The sequence below is a fragment of the Phasianus colchicus genome, chromosome 1, assembly GCF_987193195.1.
Source record: "Phasianus colchicus chromosome 1, bPhaCol1.hap1.1, whole genome shotgun sequence".
In the NCBI taxonomy this organism is placed as follows: Eukaryota; Metazoa; Chordata; class Aves; order Galliformes; family Phasianidae; genus Phasianus; species Phasianus colchicus.
Window position 1 is genome coordinate 63,356,874 of NC_143436.1, and position 18,819 is coordinate 63,375,692.

At 40.4% G+C, this 18,819-nt stretch overlaps 1 protein-coding gene across 4 annotated transcripts in view; it reads right to left on the bottom strand.

The window, feature by feature from the left end:
• Positions 1 to 741: 741 nt before the first annotated feature.
• The window catches only part of RERG (RAS like estrogen regulated growth inhibitor), a 106,705-nt gene continuing 88,627 nt past the window's right edge, over positions 742 to 18,819 (bottom strand). For all 4 annotated transcript variants that reach the window (XM_090145732.1, XM_031589921.2, XM_090145718.1 and 1 more), the window contains 2 exons: positions 6,787 to 6,860; positions 742 to 5,247 (listed from right to left, as the gene is read on the bottom strand). In XM_090145732.1, the coding sequence (XP_090001858.1) occupies positions 4,840 to 5,247; positions 6,787 to 6,860 (482 nt within the window). In that variant the 3' untranslated portion in view covers positions 742 to 4,839. The remainder of the gene's footprint in view (positions 5,248 to 6,786; positions 6,861 to 18,819) is intronic.

Sequence of the window (18,819 nt, forward strand, 5' to 3'; positions counted from 1 at the left end):
CTGCTAGTTCTCCATAGTTGTGATGAGGCTTTCTCTGCTACAGCATAGTACCCAAACTGTGTGTGTGATTGGTTACTGCACCTTATGTAAGGTACTTACAATGTACCTTCTCTTCAGAATCAGCAGAGATTGTGTTTGTCCTTGGAAAATGAGCATAGCTGTTGGCAGGAGTTTGGCTGCATCCAAATCTGTGGCAATTATCTCCTAGACCTCTCATCCTGGGATTTTACCTGAGAACCTTGGGATAAAGACCCATGTTATTAGTAAGCATGAGTTTGAAAGAGGGTTTCCAGTGTGCTTCAATGAGGTCATTTAATAACTATGGCACTGTACCACTTTTGATCAGCTTTGAATTGGTTACCATAAAATGGCTTGGGTTAGAAGGGACCTTAAATATCATTCATTTCCAAGCCCCTGCCACAGGCAGGGCTGCCACCAACCAGCTCAGGCTGCCCAGGGCCCCATCCAACCTGGCCTTGAATGCCTCCACTGATGGAGCATCCACTGCTTCCCTGGGCTGCATTTCACTGTAGATTCTGTTTGACCTCTTGATTCTAGGCTTAGCAGCCAAATAAGATCAAATAAACTGATCCAAATGCTGAAGTGCTTATTCAAACAAAATTCACTGTTTGTTTTCCTAAGATAAAGCATAAAAACCCTGAATCAGGAATTCTGGAACTGATCACTTAAAAGCTATACGACAGCATTTTGGAGATAACTAACAGAAAACGAATGCATGAGTTCAATACGGACAGCACATTTTTTTTTATTTTTTTCTTATATATTATCTACAAGCACAAGCTTTCATATTTTTAATGTAAAAATGCATACAGATCATTATATATATAAAAATCAACTAGCCTTGTAGCAAACTGCCAGATGCAACCATCCCCAGGTTTGGGGACAACGTGTCTGGATCCAGGTGCAAATTCAATGGCTGACCCTCACTTCCATCCTTGGTTGCACCGAACCCCCAGATATGAAGATTCTCAAAGTTCTAGGGAAGTCTTGGTTCCTGATCCAGGTCTCACAGCATGGGCATGACTAACTCTTCATCAATTGAAGATAAATATTTAAAAACTTCATAAATGACAATCAACTTGTTGCAGGTAACAAGTATCCATTTCACCTTTCCTCCCCTTTTTACTTTTTCTTCCTTCCTGTCCTCCCTCTGCAGAAATGGAAAGAGCAGAGGAGAGGAACTGATTGTAAGCATTGTATATGTAAAAAGCAGCAATTAGAAACAGAATTTAAGATGTTGATATCTGCTGCAAAATGGCTACTGAATGCAAATTCATGTTGCATTTGGTCTTTCCAGTGCTTGGGCACGTTGGGGCTCAATTTGCACACTGTAGAAATATGACACATTTATAGCAATAATATGTTGCTACATTGTGAGGAACAGTAGATCAAATTGCATTTAATGCTATGTAGTATGTATCAATAGATTATAATATACTCTATTATAATTGGCTTGTCAAGCAGCCTATTACACCGAGAAAAAAAAAATAAATGAGCAATTAAGTAAAGAAATTTGTATTTGTGTGGGAGGAAAGGTCATAAAATAGCAGCCTCCTTTCTGACTGAATGTTTATCATGTTCGGCAGTTTCCAAATTCAGTCTTTGCAAAGGAATGTTACTATTTTTATTAGAGGTTCTTTATGTAACAAGTAATGTTTTCACAGTGGAATATTTTCTTTCATGAAGATTTTATAACTTCCTCATAACGCTATAAAGATTTAATTTGCTGGGATTCTTTTGGAAAGTATTATGTCCATACCTTAGGCTTTCCTTCTTTTCAACTCTCTTAATACAAATATGATTTCTATTTTTTCTTGTAATGCATGTAGTACTGTTTTTGTATTTTAAATGCTGCTTTACTCTGAAATCTAAGACAGGATTTCAGAGAAAAGAGCTGTTGATGTTGTCTTAGAGAGGGATAAATCATTGCTTACAATATTAACATGATGACTTTCCTCATCAGCTGTGTTCCTATAGGATTGCAGGTAAGGATTTTGTTTGCTGCAGATTCATACAACAGCACTGATTTGAAAGATAACAGACTCATTTAGTGCCTGAACTTGCAAATGCTTACTCTTTCTCCTAACGTTGTAACGTACATGGATGCAAGTTCAGACCTTCAGCTAATGACTGTCAGTGCATTACTCTAACTCTCTCACACTCATGTTGATTCTGTATTACTAACAGGACTAAAAATTGGCTAAACCTCTCTTCCTCTTTATTTCATTTATTTATTTATTTTACAACAGTAAGAGGCATGACCAATAGTTTGGGAACAAATGTGTCATCAAGACAGTGATGTAATCTGTTGCCAGAACCACCTGCCCAGAAGCACACAGTCATTTCGATTGCAGACTGTGTAGCTGATGTATGGCAACGTGCCTGAATATGAGGACCAAAACAGAAATATTGATTCTGAAAGACTGGAATGAATTTTCACTATCTACAAAGGGAAACAGAGGAAATAAACAACAGCAAAAATATAGTATATATTTGAATGTGATTTTCATTTATGCAAATATTTTTTTTTCTTTTTTTTTCACTACTTTGGTAAGTATCTTTAAGCCAGTGCTTTGAGAAGTCCTGACTTGGGACATTTCTCTGTCCATGGGGATATACAGACTCGATTCTCCAGCCAACAGATGTTCCATCATTTATATGGCTACCTACAACTGTATAAAGTGCTGTCCTACCAGATATCCTCACTCTTGTACATCTATAGCAAATTGGATTTGATAGCCTTTTGGTGTTATTTCCTCACAAAGGTGAATAACCATATGAAGTGCAAAGCAGTGGAGAATAAAGCTGTAAGCAATTGCTATAAGACTGCTATTCTTCAGAAGAAAGTACTGCTAATAATCTCATTTGTCACCCTACCCTTTGGCTGTGGTTCTACATGAGGTCAGTTTGAGCTGCACAAAAAGATGGCTAAAGGGATGCAACATAGTTGGTGAGGCAAGGATTAGGGTTCACTGTCTGAAAGTCTTCCAGTGTTAGTTCTAGAAGACTTCACTACTACAATTAAGACAAATAGACAGGGGAAAACATGATAGCTCGCTTCAATGAGTGAAGTGCAGGAGAAAAAAAACCGAGTGCTTTTTATCCCAGGAACCAAAAATATGATAAAATGCACTTTCACTTGAAAATGCCAGATAGAACCACAAAAAAAAAAAAAACAAAAAAAACCAACTGTGCTGGTTTAAACCACACAGTGTTTCAAGCAACATCTGGAAGTTAAACAACTGGAAATTATGGCCTTTTGATATGGTGAAGGCCATTCACAACTGATTCATGAGAGCTGCTCTAATAGTAATGCTGCTTATTCTATTATGTTGGCCACAATGTCAGAAGTGGATGTTGGTGGTATGGCAGTAATGGCTGAACCTTCCCACCATTACTCTGTTACATTTTGTTGCTGTGTGACAGATGGGAGCAGAAGGGCAGTCTGACAGAATGGCATCTGACATGGAAGTGTGTATGAGGCAAAGGTGTGTCACTGAATTCCTTCACGTGGAAAAAATGGCACCAACTGACATTCATGGACACTTGCTGAATGTTTCTGGAGACCAAACAGTGGATGTCAACACAATGACGCAGTGGGTGATGCCTTTCTGCAATGGTGACAGTGACATGAAAGACAAGCCATGTTCCAGATGGCCATGCACAGCTGTCACACCATGAAATGAAGAGTGTCTCTATCAACTCATCTGCATAAATCAGCTGATGGTGGTAACTGTGTTGAAAAGTAGTGTTATGTAGCTGAGAATTTTCTCTATCAAGTAGTGCTATTGTGCTCTTTGTAGTTTTTGTCACTTTACATGGAAAAAAAAAATAGGAGGCGATACTTTCAGAGCAGCCTACATACATTTGGGCTCAGAATTTAAACATTTGCCTTCCTATGGTTTAAGTTTTTCTTCAGTAGAAGATAGAGCAAGGGAAACTACTTGAATTGAAATAAATCCAAAACAGAATTGTAAACAAAAGCTAAAAACTACCCATAATGAAATCAACAGAAATGTGGTTATTTTTAAAGTTTAATTTCCCGATGCATACACTCCCATTTCCCCAAGTACAGTACTGTACTTCAAGGAGGAAACGCTGAAATGCCACTGGACTAGCTGATTATTTCTTGATGAATTCTGTAGTTTTAGAGGATCTCAAAAAGCAGCTGAACTTTAGCTCCATTGAAATGTTTGTCTTGCTAGCTAAACATTCCATGAAAAAGACCTTTACTGTATTTTTTGCATAACTCGCTAAGAACATCGGTGCTCATAGACCTGACAAAATAACAACAAGGAAGGACTGTTTGGAGTAAAAGCACACAATGCACCAATTTAGAGCTGGTGAAAGGTGTCAGATGAACCTTCTGGTACAACACAGCAGCCTCAGTCCTTGAGATTACCAGTTGTGATGGTTGTTGCTGGACTGAAGACTGAGTCTTACTCTCCAAGTAAGAGGCTACTGAGCAGTTGGCTGGCTGGGAATGATGTTTAGGCACTACTGACTTGTAGGGGATTGGAGCCAGCCTTGCAGAAGCAGAAAATACTCTGTAAGTGCCAACCCCCACAATCATTTAGTCCTTTGGAGTTTTTTTGTTTGTTTGTTTTTTCCACGTTAGCCCAAAGCAGTGTGGCTATAATACATTTTGAAACAGGAAGAAGTCTGATTCCATGCTACTCAAAAAGTGATGTGGATTCAGTTTTCTATTTTTTTAATAGCAAAGCTTTGACCATTTTTTATTAAATGTGCTCTGCCTGCCTTGTCCCTACCACAAGCTAATATGCTCTATAATGCTTATCTGGCTTAGTACAGATCTTTTTAGCTGCTGATTTTGGTAAGCATCTTATTAATAGCCTGCTTGACGTGCGTGGTGGAGCTTCGTCTCCGAGTCTTGCCCTGGACCATCTTTCGACGCCGTACCTCACGACAGAGCTCATAGAAGGCCTCCATAATGTTGCCCTCTCCTGTGCAAGCAGAGCACTCGTAAAAAGCACATGCTAGTTCTGTGGCCAGCTTTTCACCTTCCTCTGTGCTGACCTGCCTGGAGTGATCCAAGTCTGCTTTGTTCCCCACCAGGATCAGAGTGACATTTTTGGGTTTTTTAACTTCATCCAACAAGTTCTTGAGTGGTAGAACTTCCTCAAAACTGCCTCTGTCCGTGATGTCATAGACCAGGACGAAGCCTTCACCCCATCGCACGTGTCCTTCTTTCTGAATAGCATCCTCCTGTTTCAAAAAGACAGATACCAGCTTTAGGAACATGATTTCTGAAAAAGACACAAGGCCTTCATTCAGACAGAGACTGCTTCCCCAGGCCACATACATCTGCCTGATTCTGTACTCTACACACATTGTTCTCTTTATTGTGTGGCACAGGAGACTGTAGTGGTTAAACTGCACCACAACTGCTCTTTCTTCTCCAGTCCTCAATGGGATATGTGGAGAAAATGTGATGAAAAAGGGCTTAAGGACTGAGATAAGGACAAGGAGATTGCTCACTCATTTCTGTCATGGACAGAAAAGATTCAGTATAGGGAGATTAATATAACTTACTGCCTATTACTAACAGACTAAAGCAGTGAGAACTCACAGCAAATTAAAACTACCATCCCCCTATCCACCCTCTTCTACCTCCTCCCCATGTGCAACACCAGGGAATGGGGGCTGTAGTCAGTCCTTCTCTCCACCTGCTTCATATGGGGTCCCTCCTATGGGATGCCATCCTTCCTGAACTGATCCTGCCTGGGCTTCCCATAAACTGCAGCTCACCAACTTGTGCTCCAACACTGCTCTGTACCATGGGGCCCATCCTTTAGCAGCACACTGCTCTATCACAGGGTCCCACAGGCGGCAGCTCCACAGACCTCCTGCTCCACCATGGGCTCCTCTCCATGTGCTGCAGTGAACTTCTGCTCCATGCTTGAAGCACCTCTTGTCCTTCTGCACTGACCTTGGTGGCTGCAGGGCTGCTTCTCTCTCATTTCTCACTCTCTTTCCCAGTTGCTGTATTTTAGTGTTTTAACCCTTTCTTTAATCTCTCCCAGTGCACACCCAGTGTTGCTTATAGCTCAGCTCTGGCAGCAGAGGATCCCTTTTGGAACAGCTGGGGCTGGCTCTGATGTGACATGGGGCTCTGCTCACAGAGCTTACCCCTGCAGCCCCCCTGCTAACAAAACCTTGTCAAGTAAGCCCAATACAGAGACCTACACTGACAAGCCGTCATGGGCTGCCTGTCATTGGCAGGCTGGTAGCAGGCAACCAGAACAGGGTCTCTGCTGAACGATAAGCAGCACACAAAATGCATAGGAATGTGCAGCTTGAATGCCTGCCATGTTTTGAAAAAAAGGGGTTCCTTGCTATGACAAAACTGTTCTACAGTTTGTTAAGAATCATTGGTAGAAGCTATTGAGCCTCATCACTTGACTGAAGAAACAAACTATGGCTTTCTGAATAGTAATAACACATTAAACGGTTGGCCCTGAATCAAGGAATGAAGCAGAAATAATTTTAATCCCAGTGTAAACCCTGACTTTGTTCTTCTAGTGTTTGAAAACTGTAAGCAGGGTCTCTTGCAGAACAGTCTGGAATATAGAACACTGGGTCTTGCAGCAAGCTTGTGATGGGGGGAGGAGGGAGAGCTGTGTTCAGAAGCAAATCTCAGTCCCCAGGAGTGGAGCACATTTGCCACCCACCACACTGCCACCACCGCAGTCCCCTTCCCTGTCTGAACCAAGGCATTGGATGTTGGTACATGCACTCACGCACCTGACCAGCTGTATCTAGTATCTCCATGGAAACCACTTCATCATCAATGGTAGCTTGGTGACGATATGTAGACTCTAAAATAAGAACACATTTTGTGAAATGTATTAAAAAAGAGTAATTTTTTTCTGTCTTCCTTACAGCTACCCCAGACATATGTTGACACATGACTTCACTAGATTTTATTTGTTGGAGGTGTTCCAGCTAGTCTGGAGCACACTCAAATCTTCCTTTCTACATCTGTGACTCTATTCTCTCCCTCCATATCTTTCTTTCCAATGTCTTATACTTACGGAAGGCTGTACCTGTGAACAGTACACTCTACCCCCAACAAAAGGACTGAGTCTCCTGCAGCAGAGAGCTCTGCAAGACTGCAGACAGTTTTTCTTGTTTGCTCAAATGAAGACTGCCACTTCTAAAACACAAATTCTGCTACTCTGGATGTATCCAGCTCAAAAGCCTGTCACAGTGGAGCCTGAAGTCTCACAAGATCAAAACCAGCATGCTTGTAGATTAGGGATATAACTGCTATGCTCAGGCCTTACAGAATGATAAAATGACAGAAGAGTTAGGTATTTTAGGAATGTCTCTTGGAAACATACTGAAATCATCACATTCCCCTCTTATAGCAAGGGCTCAAGCAGTAATTTCCCCTTAAGTGATTTATAAGGATAGCCAGTGGCATTAAGCGTTCACACTATGCTAAAGGAAAAAAGGAACCTATTTACTGTGTCCTAGGTTCTGGAACTGCATAACAAATCAGAAACCTCATGACAAAAGAGCTTGTTTTATCTTAATGAGCTGATAAGTTAAATTTGATAGTGTTTGACTCAAAATTTGGAAACTCATCTATGCTAACATTGAGATTTATTACTGTTGCTGGCTCACAGATGTCCTATATCAAAAGGCAAACACGTATGCTATAAAACTGTGGCCCATTACTATGAATGCTTTGCGTTGTCAGAGACACAGTGCTTTTATTTGGTGTAAATCTCCCCAGAAGGAATGCAGGATATGTTAAAGGAAGGACATTTCTTGAGTTAGAGCTTCTGAAAGAGCTCATGTTTGGTGCATGTCTTTTTTTGGTTATATTCTTGAATGTATCACCTCTTCATAGTTGAGAATGTTTCAGTGATGTCAGCACTTCAAACACTCTCTTCCCACACCAAAAACTGTCACTTCCCCTCCCATACCCCCTGCCCTGTGCCACCTTAATTGCTTTACATAGCACAGCTGCCTCTAATAGGGACAAATGGTCAATTTAATTAGGCAGATGGTAACCAATCTTGCATAGGGCTTTAGGCAATGAAGGCTCTTGTGTTATTTTTTTTTTCTTTCTCTTTTCAAAGCAGAAGCCTCCCACTGCTTTTTGTTATTGTAAGGCTGCTAAAGGTGTTGATGTTCCACCTTTGTGATCTTGAAATTATTCCTGCAGAATAGAGTAAGATATATCTAAGAATCTCAGCATGACTTACCTATAGCACTTCCTGCAAGCGAATGCAGCCAAGCAAAAGCTTTGCTTTGGTGCAGAAGATAGAGTGATGCTGCTTTAGAAAACTAGGTAAGTGGAGAAAATGCCCAGAGTTAATTTGGGACTCTCTGTGCAGTACTCCCTACTCATGGCCACATGTGTCCAGTTCTGGGCTCCCCAGTTCAACAGTGACAGGGAAAGAAGGAGTCCTGTGGAGAGTAAGAAAGATGAGAAAATGCCTGGAGTATCTCCCATATAAGGAAAGGCTGAGTAACCTGGATCTGCTCAGCCTGAGGAAAAGAAGATTGAGGAGAGATCTAATTAATATTTGTAAATATCTAAAGAGAGGTGGGACATAAATGGATGGGGCTAGGCTCTTCTCAGTGGTATGTATCAATAGGACAAGGAGCAGTGACGTAAAACTTGAACACAGAAAGTTCCAGACAAACATGTGAAAGAATTTCCTTATGGTAAGGTTGACTGAGCACTGAAACAGACTGCCCAGAGAGGTTGTGGAGTCTCCTTTGATGGAGATATTCAACACCTGTCTGAACACCTACTTGTGCAACCCATTGTAAGGAACCTGCTTTGGCAGGGGGGTTGGACTCAATGGTCTTCTGAGGTCTCTTCCAACCCCTGCAGTTCTGTAATTCTGTGATTTAGCATCTTAGATTTCATTTCCTGGGCAGAGAGTGGTATGAAAAGATTTTTCAAGCGAGTAATGTGATATTAGCTCTTCACTCATTTAGGTCTTGCAACCTAAATGCCTTCAATCAGCTGGCCCTGCCTGACCAATAGCTGTTAAGAATTGGTCCACACAAGTCCAAAAAAAATATAACTTTCCATGTTTCCAGCAAATCTGTGAAATGATCTTAGGAAGCAGAATGTGGTCTTCTCCATGAAACTGCAGAATGAATCTCAAGGAGCAGACTTCTGCCTGCTTCAGAAAAGAAGTGTGATTCTTAAGAGAGATTTGAATTCTTGAAACAGTACTTCGCCAGTGTTTCATGTTGCACATTTAACTCGCTTTATCTGTCTTCTTTAGAGTGGAATTTGATTCTGGCTCAGTAGCATTGATTAGGGTCAGATTAGTGTAAATACAACTTAGTAGAAGTGAGTCTGTTTCCCTGCTTTGGAATGTGCGGTAGCTGGGTGATTTTTAGTGAGGAGTGTAAAACAGCTGGATCTTTAAAGCATTTCTGGTGTAATAGCAGACATGGCTTTTCCTTCAAGGGAACAGAAACATCCAAAGAATCTGGTCAGATGTTATGAACCCTGAAGTTGTGATTTCCAATCTGTTCACACTGAGCACCCTAAAGCCTTAAGATCCCATGATGCTTTACAAATAAGTGGCCTTGCTTTGGGTTTTATTAATGTTATTTTCTCAGTGCTACCCTTTATTTTGAGACACACAGCTAGAGAGAAAGAAGTCTTGAGATTCTCTAACTGAAATCATCCACAATACAAGATCTGAGTCTCACCTAGTGCTGTGACCCCTATTGGAGTGGATGAAGTAAAATACATGCTGGATATAGTTTGTCTGATCTCTTTCCTGGGATGAATCATACCTCAGAAGCACTTACTTACAAGTCTAAAATCGGTAAGGCAAATCCAGGCTGTAAATGTCTTATCCTTGCATTATCATAGTCAAGTACAGAGAGTAAAGTGTATAACATTGTGCCAGCTGTCTTTGTGATAAAGGCTCCAAGATGATACCAGGCAATTTTCTGAGCTCCAAAATATCATTTACACCAGGTGATGCCTATATTTTATATTTATAGTTATATGGCTAATATCCCATTGATAGAGAATAAACCTCAGAGCCATATTTCATTCTGTGTTTAGAGCATAATATGTGTACAGACTCTGTGTCAGAACTGTTAATCTCAAAGCAGAAGTAGACAGCTGATGCTGATGGAGTAATGGCATATCAGACGACAGAACTAAGGAAATACAGTAGTCATATTCAGTTCTGCTTTGTTATAAGCAAGCCTGACCTGTTCTTGTTGATTTGGGGATGTCCTATGTTTCTGTTCATATTCCCAACAACTAGATTAAAGAGGTTGCTATTGTGTGGCTCTGGAAGCTGATGCCAACTTTCAAGGTCCTCTTTTGCTTACAAAACTGCAATCTCACAGTGCTTTTGCTGTACAAAGAACTGGTTCTCATAGTTACTTTGTTTAAAAATTAAAGCTCATTCCTGGACTGTGTAGATCTGTTGAAAGGCTTGAGAAACATGACTGTTGCAACTGGTTTGTTTTTCAATTCGTAATATATTGCCACATTAATTCATTAATAGGGACTGGATAATTTTTAAAAAATTCTGCAGCTGTGGAAATAGCTTTGGAAACCTGATCTAGCTGCAGGTGTCCCTGTTGGTGTGTCACAAATCTCCTTACTCTTCTCAGCAATCTTATTGTGCAAATGCAGAAAATACTACTAACATTGCATAGAGACAGTCTTTAAGCCTGTACTGTGCAGACTGTCTGAGGATATGACATTCAGTCACAGCTTGATCACAACCTTGTGTGATGCTTATTGTGACATTCAATAGAATTTAGGTCTTTAAGTACTAAATAGTCATTTATCAAACATGCTTGTCCAGTGCAACCTAGATCTATGGAATACATTTGTTCCAAAAGATTATGTTTTCTACAGGAAAAAGTCTAAGAAATAATTACTAGGTTTTAGTCTGTAAGTCTCAGTCTAAGAGATGCATCCCAGAGCTCTGAGAGAACTGGCTGATGTAGCCGCCAAGCCACGCTCAATGATATTTGGAAAGCCATGGTGGTCAGGTGAAGTCCCTGGTGACTGGAGACAGGCAGCATCACACCCATTTTTAAGAAGGGTAAGAAGGACAGTCCAGGAAACTGCTGACCTGTCAGCCTCACCTCTATGCTGGGTCAGATGCTCCTGGAAGCTCTGCTAAGGCATAAAGAAGAGAATGTTCGAAAGATGAGGAACTGTTTGCATGATTGTATCCAGAGAATGGTGGTCAATGGCTCAGTGTCCAGATGGAGACCAGTGATGGGTGGTGTCCCTCAGATTTCAATACTGGGACAAATGCTTTCATCAATGACACTAACAGTGGGATTGAGTGTACCCTCTGCAAGTTTGCAAATGACACCAAGCTGTGTGGTGCAGCCAGTACACCCAAAGGATGGGATGACATTCAGAGAAACCTGGACAGGCTTCTCTGTGTGGGCCCAGGTGAGCACAAATCCAACTGCAAGATTTGGCCTCTGTGTTGTGGCAACCCCAACAACCAAAAGAAGTTAGGTGGCTGAAGGATAGAGCATAGCTCTTCTGTAAAGGACTTGGAGGTACTGGCAGATATCAAGCTGTACATGAGCAAGCAAAGTTCCCTCGTGGCTCAGAAAGCCAACAGTATCCTGGGTTGCAACAAAAGCAGTATATCCAGCAGGATGAGGGAGGTCCCTCTACTCTGCACTGGTGAGAGATTTCATCTGGGGTAGTGTGTCCAGATGTGGAATCCTCAGTACAGGGGAGATGTGGACCTGTTTGAGTGTGTCCAGATGAGAGCCACAGAAATGATGCAAGGAATGGACCAACTCTCCTATGGGGACAGGCTGAGAGAGCTGGGGCTGTTTAACCTGGAGGGAAGGCTGTGGGGGGACCGGAGGGTGGCCTTTCATGTCTAAAGGAGGGCTGTAAGAAAGAAGAGGACAGACTCTTCAGCAGGGTCTATTGTGATAGGACAAGGGGAAATAACATCAAACTAAAAGAGGAGAGATTTAGATTGCATAAAAAAAGAAGTTTTTTACAGTACGGATGGTGGCTTTATTGTAAAACTAAGGAGCAGGCTGCACAGAGCGGTGATGGATGCCCCATCCCTGGAGATACTCAAGGTCAGGCTAGACGGGGCTCTGAGAAGTCTGTTCTTGCTGTGGGTGTCCCTGTTCATTGCAGGGGAATTAGATTAGATGACCTCTAAAGGTCTCATCCAACTCAAACAATTCTATATTTGCAGCAATTTAAAGATTTCTTTTCAATACTCGCTTGCTTTGAACAGGCAATGCATAACAGGAGCATGCTATCAGCTCTGGAAGCAAATATTTGCATTGCAAGGTTTTACTGCTTTTTAGGAAAAGAAAAAAAAACTTGCAGTAGGAGTAGGTTCAGTTAAGATGGAACAGTGACATATGCTATTTTACATGTAAATTTAAAGAACAGCTTGTTGGTTTTGTTTTGTTTTGTATTGTTTGCTTGCTTCTAAGTACAGAGAGACACAGGCTTTGTTTCCATTCAGAATTCTAGTTCACTTTTGTCAAGAAAGGTTAATAAAACAAGTACATAGAAAAAATACTGTAAAAAAAAATTTTGGTCTCCCTCCTGGTGGCTTTCAGCCAGTTGGATCTGAGAACTGCAAGAGACCTAGAAAAAGCTTTTTGTTAAAATAATTATAGCTGAGTTTCCAGAACAAAAAGCTGTAGCTAATAGGTATGATCTTCTAAGTTATGGTAAAAATGTTGATTGATGGTGATGCAGAAGTATGTTCAAAAGACTAAAATTTTCCATAATTATTTCTGATTACATGATACAAGTTCCTATTTGTTGTTTTTTAAAAAAGTAAACTCCCTGATCATTTAGACATCTGTGATCGTTGGCATCCATCAATATGGCATCTGTCTCTATCATATTTAAAAAAAAAAAAAAAAAGTGATTTGATAGCCATTGGGAAAACAGTTTACTTCCATTACTAATTGTGGTGCTGTTTGAGGATGCTCTCCAGAGCCTTGCCTCCATCAGCCTTTGAGAAACTTGTCCTCCTCTGCCTTTCCTTGTTGCTTTAGGAACTTTGTGCCTTTTATAATGCCCTTGTAACTTGAATGTGCCCTCCTCACTGGTCAAGTCTCTCCTGCCCTCTTCCTCCACCCTAGCTCTTCCTGAAATTCAGTTGAATGTATTTTTCTTGCTTGCATCTGTTACTTTCTCCATCTGTTATTTACCTTGTAGGAGGGCTTTTATTCTGCAGCCATCAGTGATTTTACAGCAACCAGAGCTCAGACCATGTGTACTTAGAACATATCCACTGCTGTGTACCTCCATATGTCTCATTATTAACAGATACTACAAAACTCCTAATAAGCATAGTTGGGTTATTTACTATTTACCAAAAAAACATCAAATTATATGCAATCCGTTGTTTTACTATCTTTTTCACATGTAAAAGCAGTAGAAAGTTACAGAAAGAAAGCCAGTCACATGGCTCTGACAGCACTGATAGTTGGGCTTGCACTCGTTAATGTCTTATGTGTTTTGGCACACGCAGCCCCAAGACTTGACACATACAGAAGCAGAAGTTCCAGAAGTGTATACCATTCCTGTGATGTGCTTTATATGTATGATTATTGTACAACATGAATACACTCATGTCAAAGCACAATTTTAAACCAGAAAGTGTATATGAAAGAAGGCTTTTTTTGCAGTGATGTTTAATCTGATTCTAGGGCCTCTACCCTGTGTCACACACATTCTACCACTGTGAAAGCTGCTTTTGGAATTGATATGTTGACATGCAAAGGAGTTTCTTTTTGAATTCCACTTTGGCTTTTTTGGCTCCCTTCTATGAAGCTACATTTGCTGTTATCAGAGATGTGACTGCAGTACAGCAAGCTTTCCCAAACTAGCCAGATTAGAGCTAAGCACATATGGCAGTCACTGCAGCCACTGGGAGTCCTTTCTTGTCAAGCTGCTTTTACTTGCTGCTTTCAGTCCAAGACAAAACTCTCCATCTTGTAGGTTTTGCTAAAATAAGAATTGGGCTGAGGGTAAAAACCCTATCAAACCCCCTGCAGACACACAGGAAGATCCGGCATCTTCTCTGGGTGCTCAGCAGGCACATGTGTCTGTACGAGCCAGAATGTGGCTACCCATTCTCCAAGCAGATGTTTGAAGACATCAGGGTACACTGGATGAATAAAGAGGACACAACATGACACTCTGTGAAGGAAGAAAGCATGTGCTATGATAGAAGCTACTGCAGAATGAAATAGGGAGAACAAATTCAGAACAAATGAGCCTCCGTTAGGTCTGCTGCTCGGTAAGCACTTTAGATTTATCATGTTTACTTTTTTGGGAAGCAAAATAAATTGGTAATGTATACACAGCCACATTAAACTATGAAGTTCTCACTGTGAAAGGATCTATATTGCGTTATCAAAATTTGGTATCCAGGTACAGCAGGAGGGATATACAAAACTAGCCTACAAAGAACTCTTATTTATTGACTTAATGGTATTTTCAGTAAATAACATTTTGCCTTAAAACAGCCTAGAATAGTTTTCTTGAACACAAATATGTGTCTGTTGTATTGTGCTGCATTTAATCTTCTCCTTGGTGCTAAGACTGGGCTTCTTTTGAGGAGAATGGTGTTAGTGTTCCTTTCCTATAGGTCCCGTCCTTGCTCACTTTTCGCTGAGACAGGCAGAGAAAATGTGTACAAGTACTTGGGAACCAGATTCATAAAGGCAAGTTAAAGCAAAACCAACAAAACTGGGGCAGCACTAACTAGTAGGGAGCAAACTTCAAGGCCTCAAACTGTTTTTCTAATTGTCTGATTCAACTTTCCCACCAACACCAAGCAGAGAGTTCCTGGTGGGAATTATGCCTGTCTAAGTCTAAATAAACCATTTCTGGATGGATTCTTTTGACTGTGGCAAAAAGTCTTTCAGCAAAGCTCTGTGCATTTCATCTTATTTCTGCCAATATAAATGAAAACTAACCGTTGAGCTTCTTCTCACACCTAAAACAAGCAAAATAAATCTTTTGCTCCTGAAGGTGCAGAAGCGAGCACTGGAAACTTCTTCTCATCTGAAGAACATTTTGGAATATGATGAGCAAGAAAACTGGGGGCAAAATATCTTGCAGCTGTAGCTGACATAAGAAGTGCCATTTCCATTCCTGATTTTACTTTGTGTGCAGCAACAGTGAAAATACAGTATTTTTTTTTTTTATTTTTATTTTTACTGGCATCAGGAATATCTTCATCTTGAGACCCATATGAAAGAAAACAAACCACACTTTTGGGTAACTGCTTCCCACGTTACTTTAAACATCTTCCTCTGCTGCTCTCAATTACAATTTCATCATTTCAAGTTTTTGAGCATTTTAGAAGCCAATGTTAGGGGTTTAAGGTTCTCTAGGCTATACCAAAACATTTTCATCCAGACACCTTAGAAAAATTTGAAGTATTTTCATGTTTTATTTCCATAATACGTTCAGTATAAATTCCTAGTAGAAAGAAGCATAGTAAAAATGATATAATGTGCACTGAATTTATATCGAGTTAAGTAATATTTCTAATGTATTAAACTGGGGGAAAAGCAAAACTCAGGGAAGATAGGTAGGAAGGCGTAACCTGGATTATTAATGGACTGAACCTGTTAAGTACTAAAGCATAAGGAACATGTAATTTTGGAAGAGAAGTTGAAGATGTTATTGGCTAGAGTCTTGCTTGAAAATAAGGCTGTTTTCCAGCAAAGTATTAAACACATACACACTATTTCCTGAAACGCAGGCTGGCAGCCATTCCTCCCAGCCTCCAATGGTTGGTTACCATTATGTTTCATTTTGGCTGAAAGCCAGTAATGAACAGCATAAATTAGTTCTGTCTAGGCACTTGGATAAGCTGTAGTTGTCAACATGGGTGTTCAGATGAAATATGCAGAAGGCAAAGTTTTGCAAGATGATGGCCTCCTTCTCTCCCCTCTCTTTATCTTGCTATGGAACATGGATATTTTCAGTAGCATACTGGTGATCTGGTCTATGGCACTCTGTGGACTGCTGGATAGCAGAAGGAGGAAAAGGCTGAGAGGGGTGACTTCCCCAGGCTGCTCCCTCTAGGGCTGCTGTTCTGTCAACCTCTATACCCCGCAGCTGAAGGGACCATCAGTTAATGATTTATTAACACTGATGTTAGCCTGGGCCTGTTTGTTAAAAGTTCAGTTTGCTGTCTAGGCAGCTGCTCTCTCTGCTGTGCTGCTGGAAATTACTGATTTTATGGTAGAAGCGGGCAGTAAGCCTTCAGGAGTGATAAGACAAACTTGCTGAGTGAGCCAAAAGTCAAGAAAGCTAGAAATCTGCAGTGTACAAAAACATGCATTTCTTCAACTCGCAATCTGCAGCAGTGAAAGCAATCCTGGGGATAAAGACTCTGTATTCAGACTGTATTCCAGCTGCCCAGAGAATGTGTTAGCTGAATAAACCAGAGAGCAAAAGCATTCCTCGAGAAGTGTCTATGGATCTGAGGATCTGTTTTGAGGACCTCAGCTCGTTTTCATGGCTGGATTGGTACAAAGTTAGTCCAGAAATATAGTTTTTGCATCTCTATCTCGATAAACTATTTTTACTGAGGTCTTGGCTGCCACAGCTAAGCTCCTTTCTGGTTCTCAACAATTTTGATGGAAGCTAGTTGGGATATATTCACAGTACGCTCTGTTTATGTGGTTTGTATGAATCTATCCTTCTTAGGGTACAGAAAAGAAATTCAGATGTCTGGTCCAGTCTAGAAATACTTCTGGGGTTATAATGCTAATTACTTTATCATATCTGCAGACTGCCCCTGTGATCTCTGAACATTCCGTTTTGTCACCAGAACCTCCCAGCTACAGATGTTATATAGGCAAAACTGCCCTTTTAAGGTGTTTGTTTGATTTGATTTTTCCTTTTCCTAAACAAAAAAATCTTTCTTACAACAAGTTTTCCATTGGGAAAAACCTTCTTGCCAAGGTAAACAATATCTGCACAAAGTGATTTCTGCTGTTACTGCCATGGTTTTGAAAGTTTTAAGTAGCAGCTGGTCAAAGTTCTCTGATCTGGGATAACTCAAGGCACTAGCAGAACTATCTCTGTCCCTCTATCAAGAACTTGCAATTTTGTGCAATTTTTGGCCATTTCATGTTTAGTTGAAGAACAGCAGTGTTACCATGGGCCTTTCATAATCAAGCTAATAGGAAATAAAGGAATACAAATTGCTGTCTCATCTTTTCTGCTTTACCGATTCCTATATATTTTATGTATATTTAATGTTGTCTTCTAGGTTGAACACCAACCCAGTGTCTTTTTTTTCTCTCTCTCCCAATTGAAAGAGTGAACAAAAACCTGAGCAACTTAAAGAAATCCTGAAATAGTTAAAAGGGAGCAAATACTCTTAAAAATGTCACCATTAATCTAGTTAGCCTAGCAAATTATTTTTCTTTAGACATGTGTTTCTATCTAGTTACCTCTGCTCCTTCAAAGTAATGAATAGTCTTTTCTCTATCACATTCAAATTAAATAAACCCTTATATTTTCTGTCTCTTCAGCTTCATAGATGGGCCAGTCTGTCATGCTCTGTGTGGCTGGTTGTCTGCTCCGAGACAGTTTTCCTTTCAGAGGATTAGCAAAGTTGTATGAAATATGTGAACAGCTAGAGAAAGACATCTAGGGATAGTGTGAGAAAGCCAACTGAGTTTTAAAAAGGTCAACAAGAATGTTAACTCTTTATTTGCTGTTTTTTTAGTTTAAAATTCAGTCTTCGCAGAAATACTTGGTATTTTTGTGTACCTTTAACATGAGTTAAAGTCTTTAAGGGACCGATACTCGAGGAGTTAAAGAATTTACAATCCTTCTATGAGCTGAGGGATTTCACAGGTGAGAAGTAGAAGCACAGAGACTTGCAGGAAACAAATCAGTGACAGAATCAAGGAAAGAACTGAGGAATACGTCTCCTGCACTTCCTTGGGGTTTTATTTGTGTGGTTTTCCCCCTTCTATAGCAAAAATGGATGTTGCATGTCTTTGAGCCTCATAACACCTCATTCTCTTATCTATACATATGTTCTAATGTAGAATAAATAACATAGCTGAGTTCATAATATCCTCTTCCTTTCTTTTTTAAATAATTTCTTCATAGACTTGGTTATCCCAGCTCTGCTTCTAGCTGAGTGAATTGTCCTGATATGTTAGAGCAACAGATGGGTTTTCAGTGAAATACTGCAAAACTGGAGTTTAAAAGCACTCATTTAGGCATAACTGATGAATTTTCTTTTTTCATCATTTGAACAAGGAGATTCTCCCTGGCTGTCATGAGTGTTGCAGGTAGGTCACTTGCTGCTGCTCATTAAGTACTTTTCAAGCATCAGTGTTGTCCGTGATGACTCTTTGAGATTCTTCCTCCTTTTCTGGCCTCCAGGAAAAAATGAGTTGGTTTGTTTCCCTTCTGATTTTAAAACTAGGGATGCTGAACCAATTAAATATTGCAAACTACAGTACCTCTCCATCTTTGAGGGCAGGTGAATCACAGAATCATAGAATTGTTTGGGTTAGAAGGGACTGTTAAGATCATCTAGTTCCAACCCTCCCGCTATAAGCAGGGACACCTCCCACTACAACAGGTTGCTCAAAGCCCCATCCAGCCTGGCCCTGAATGTTTCTAGGGAGGGGGCATCCACAATGTCTCTGGGTAACCACTCTCACCATCCTCACAGTAAAGAATTTGTTCCTAATGTCTAGTCTAACTCTACCCTCTTCCAGTTTAAAACCGTTTCCCCTTGTTGCTACATT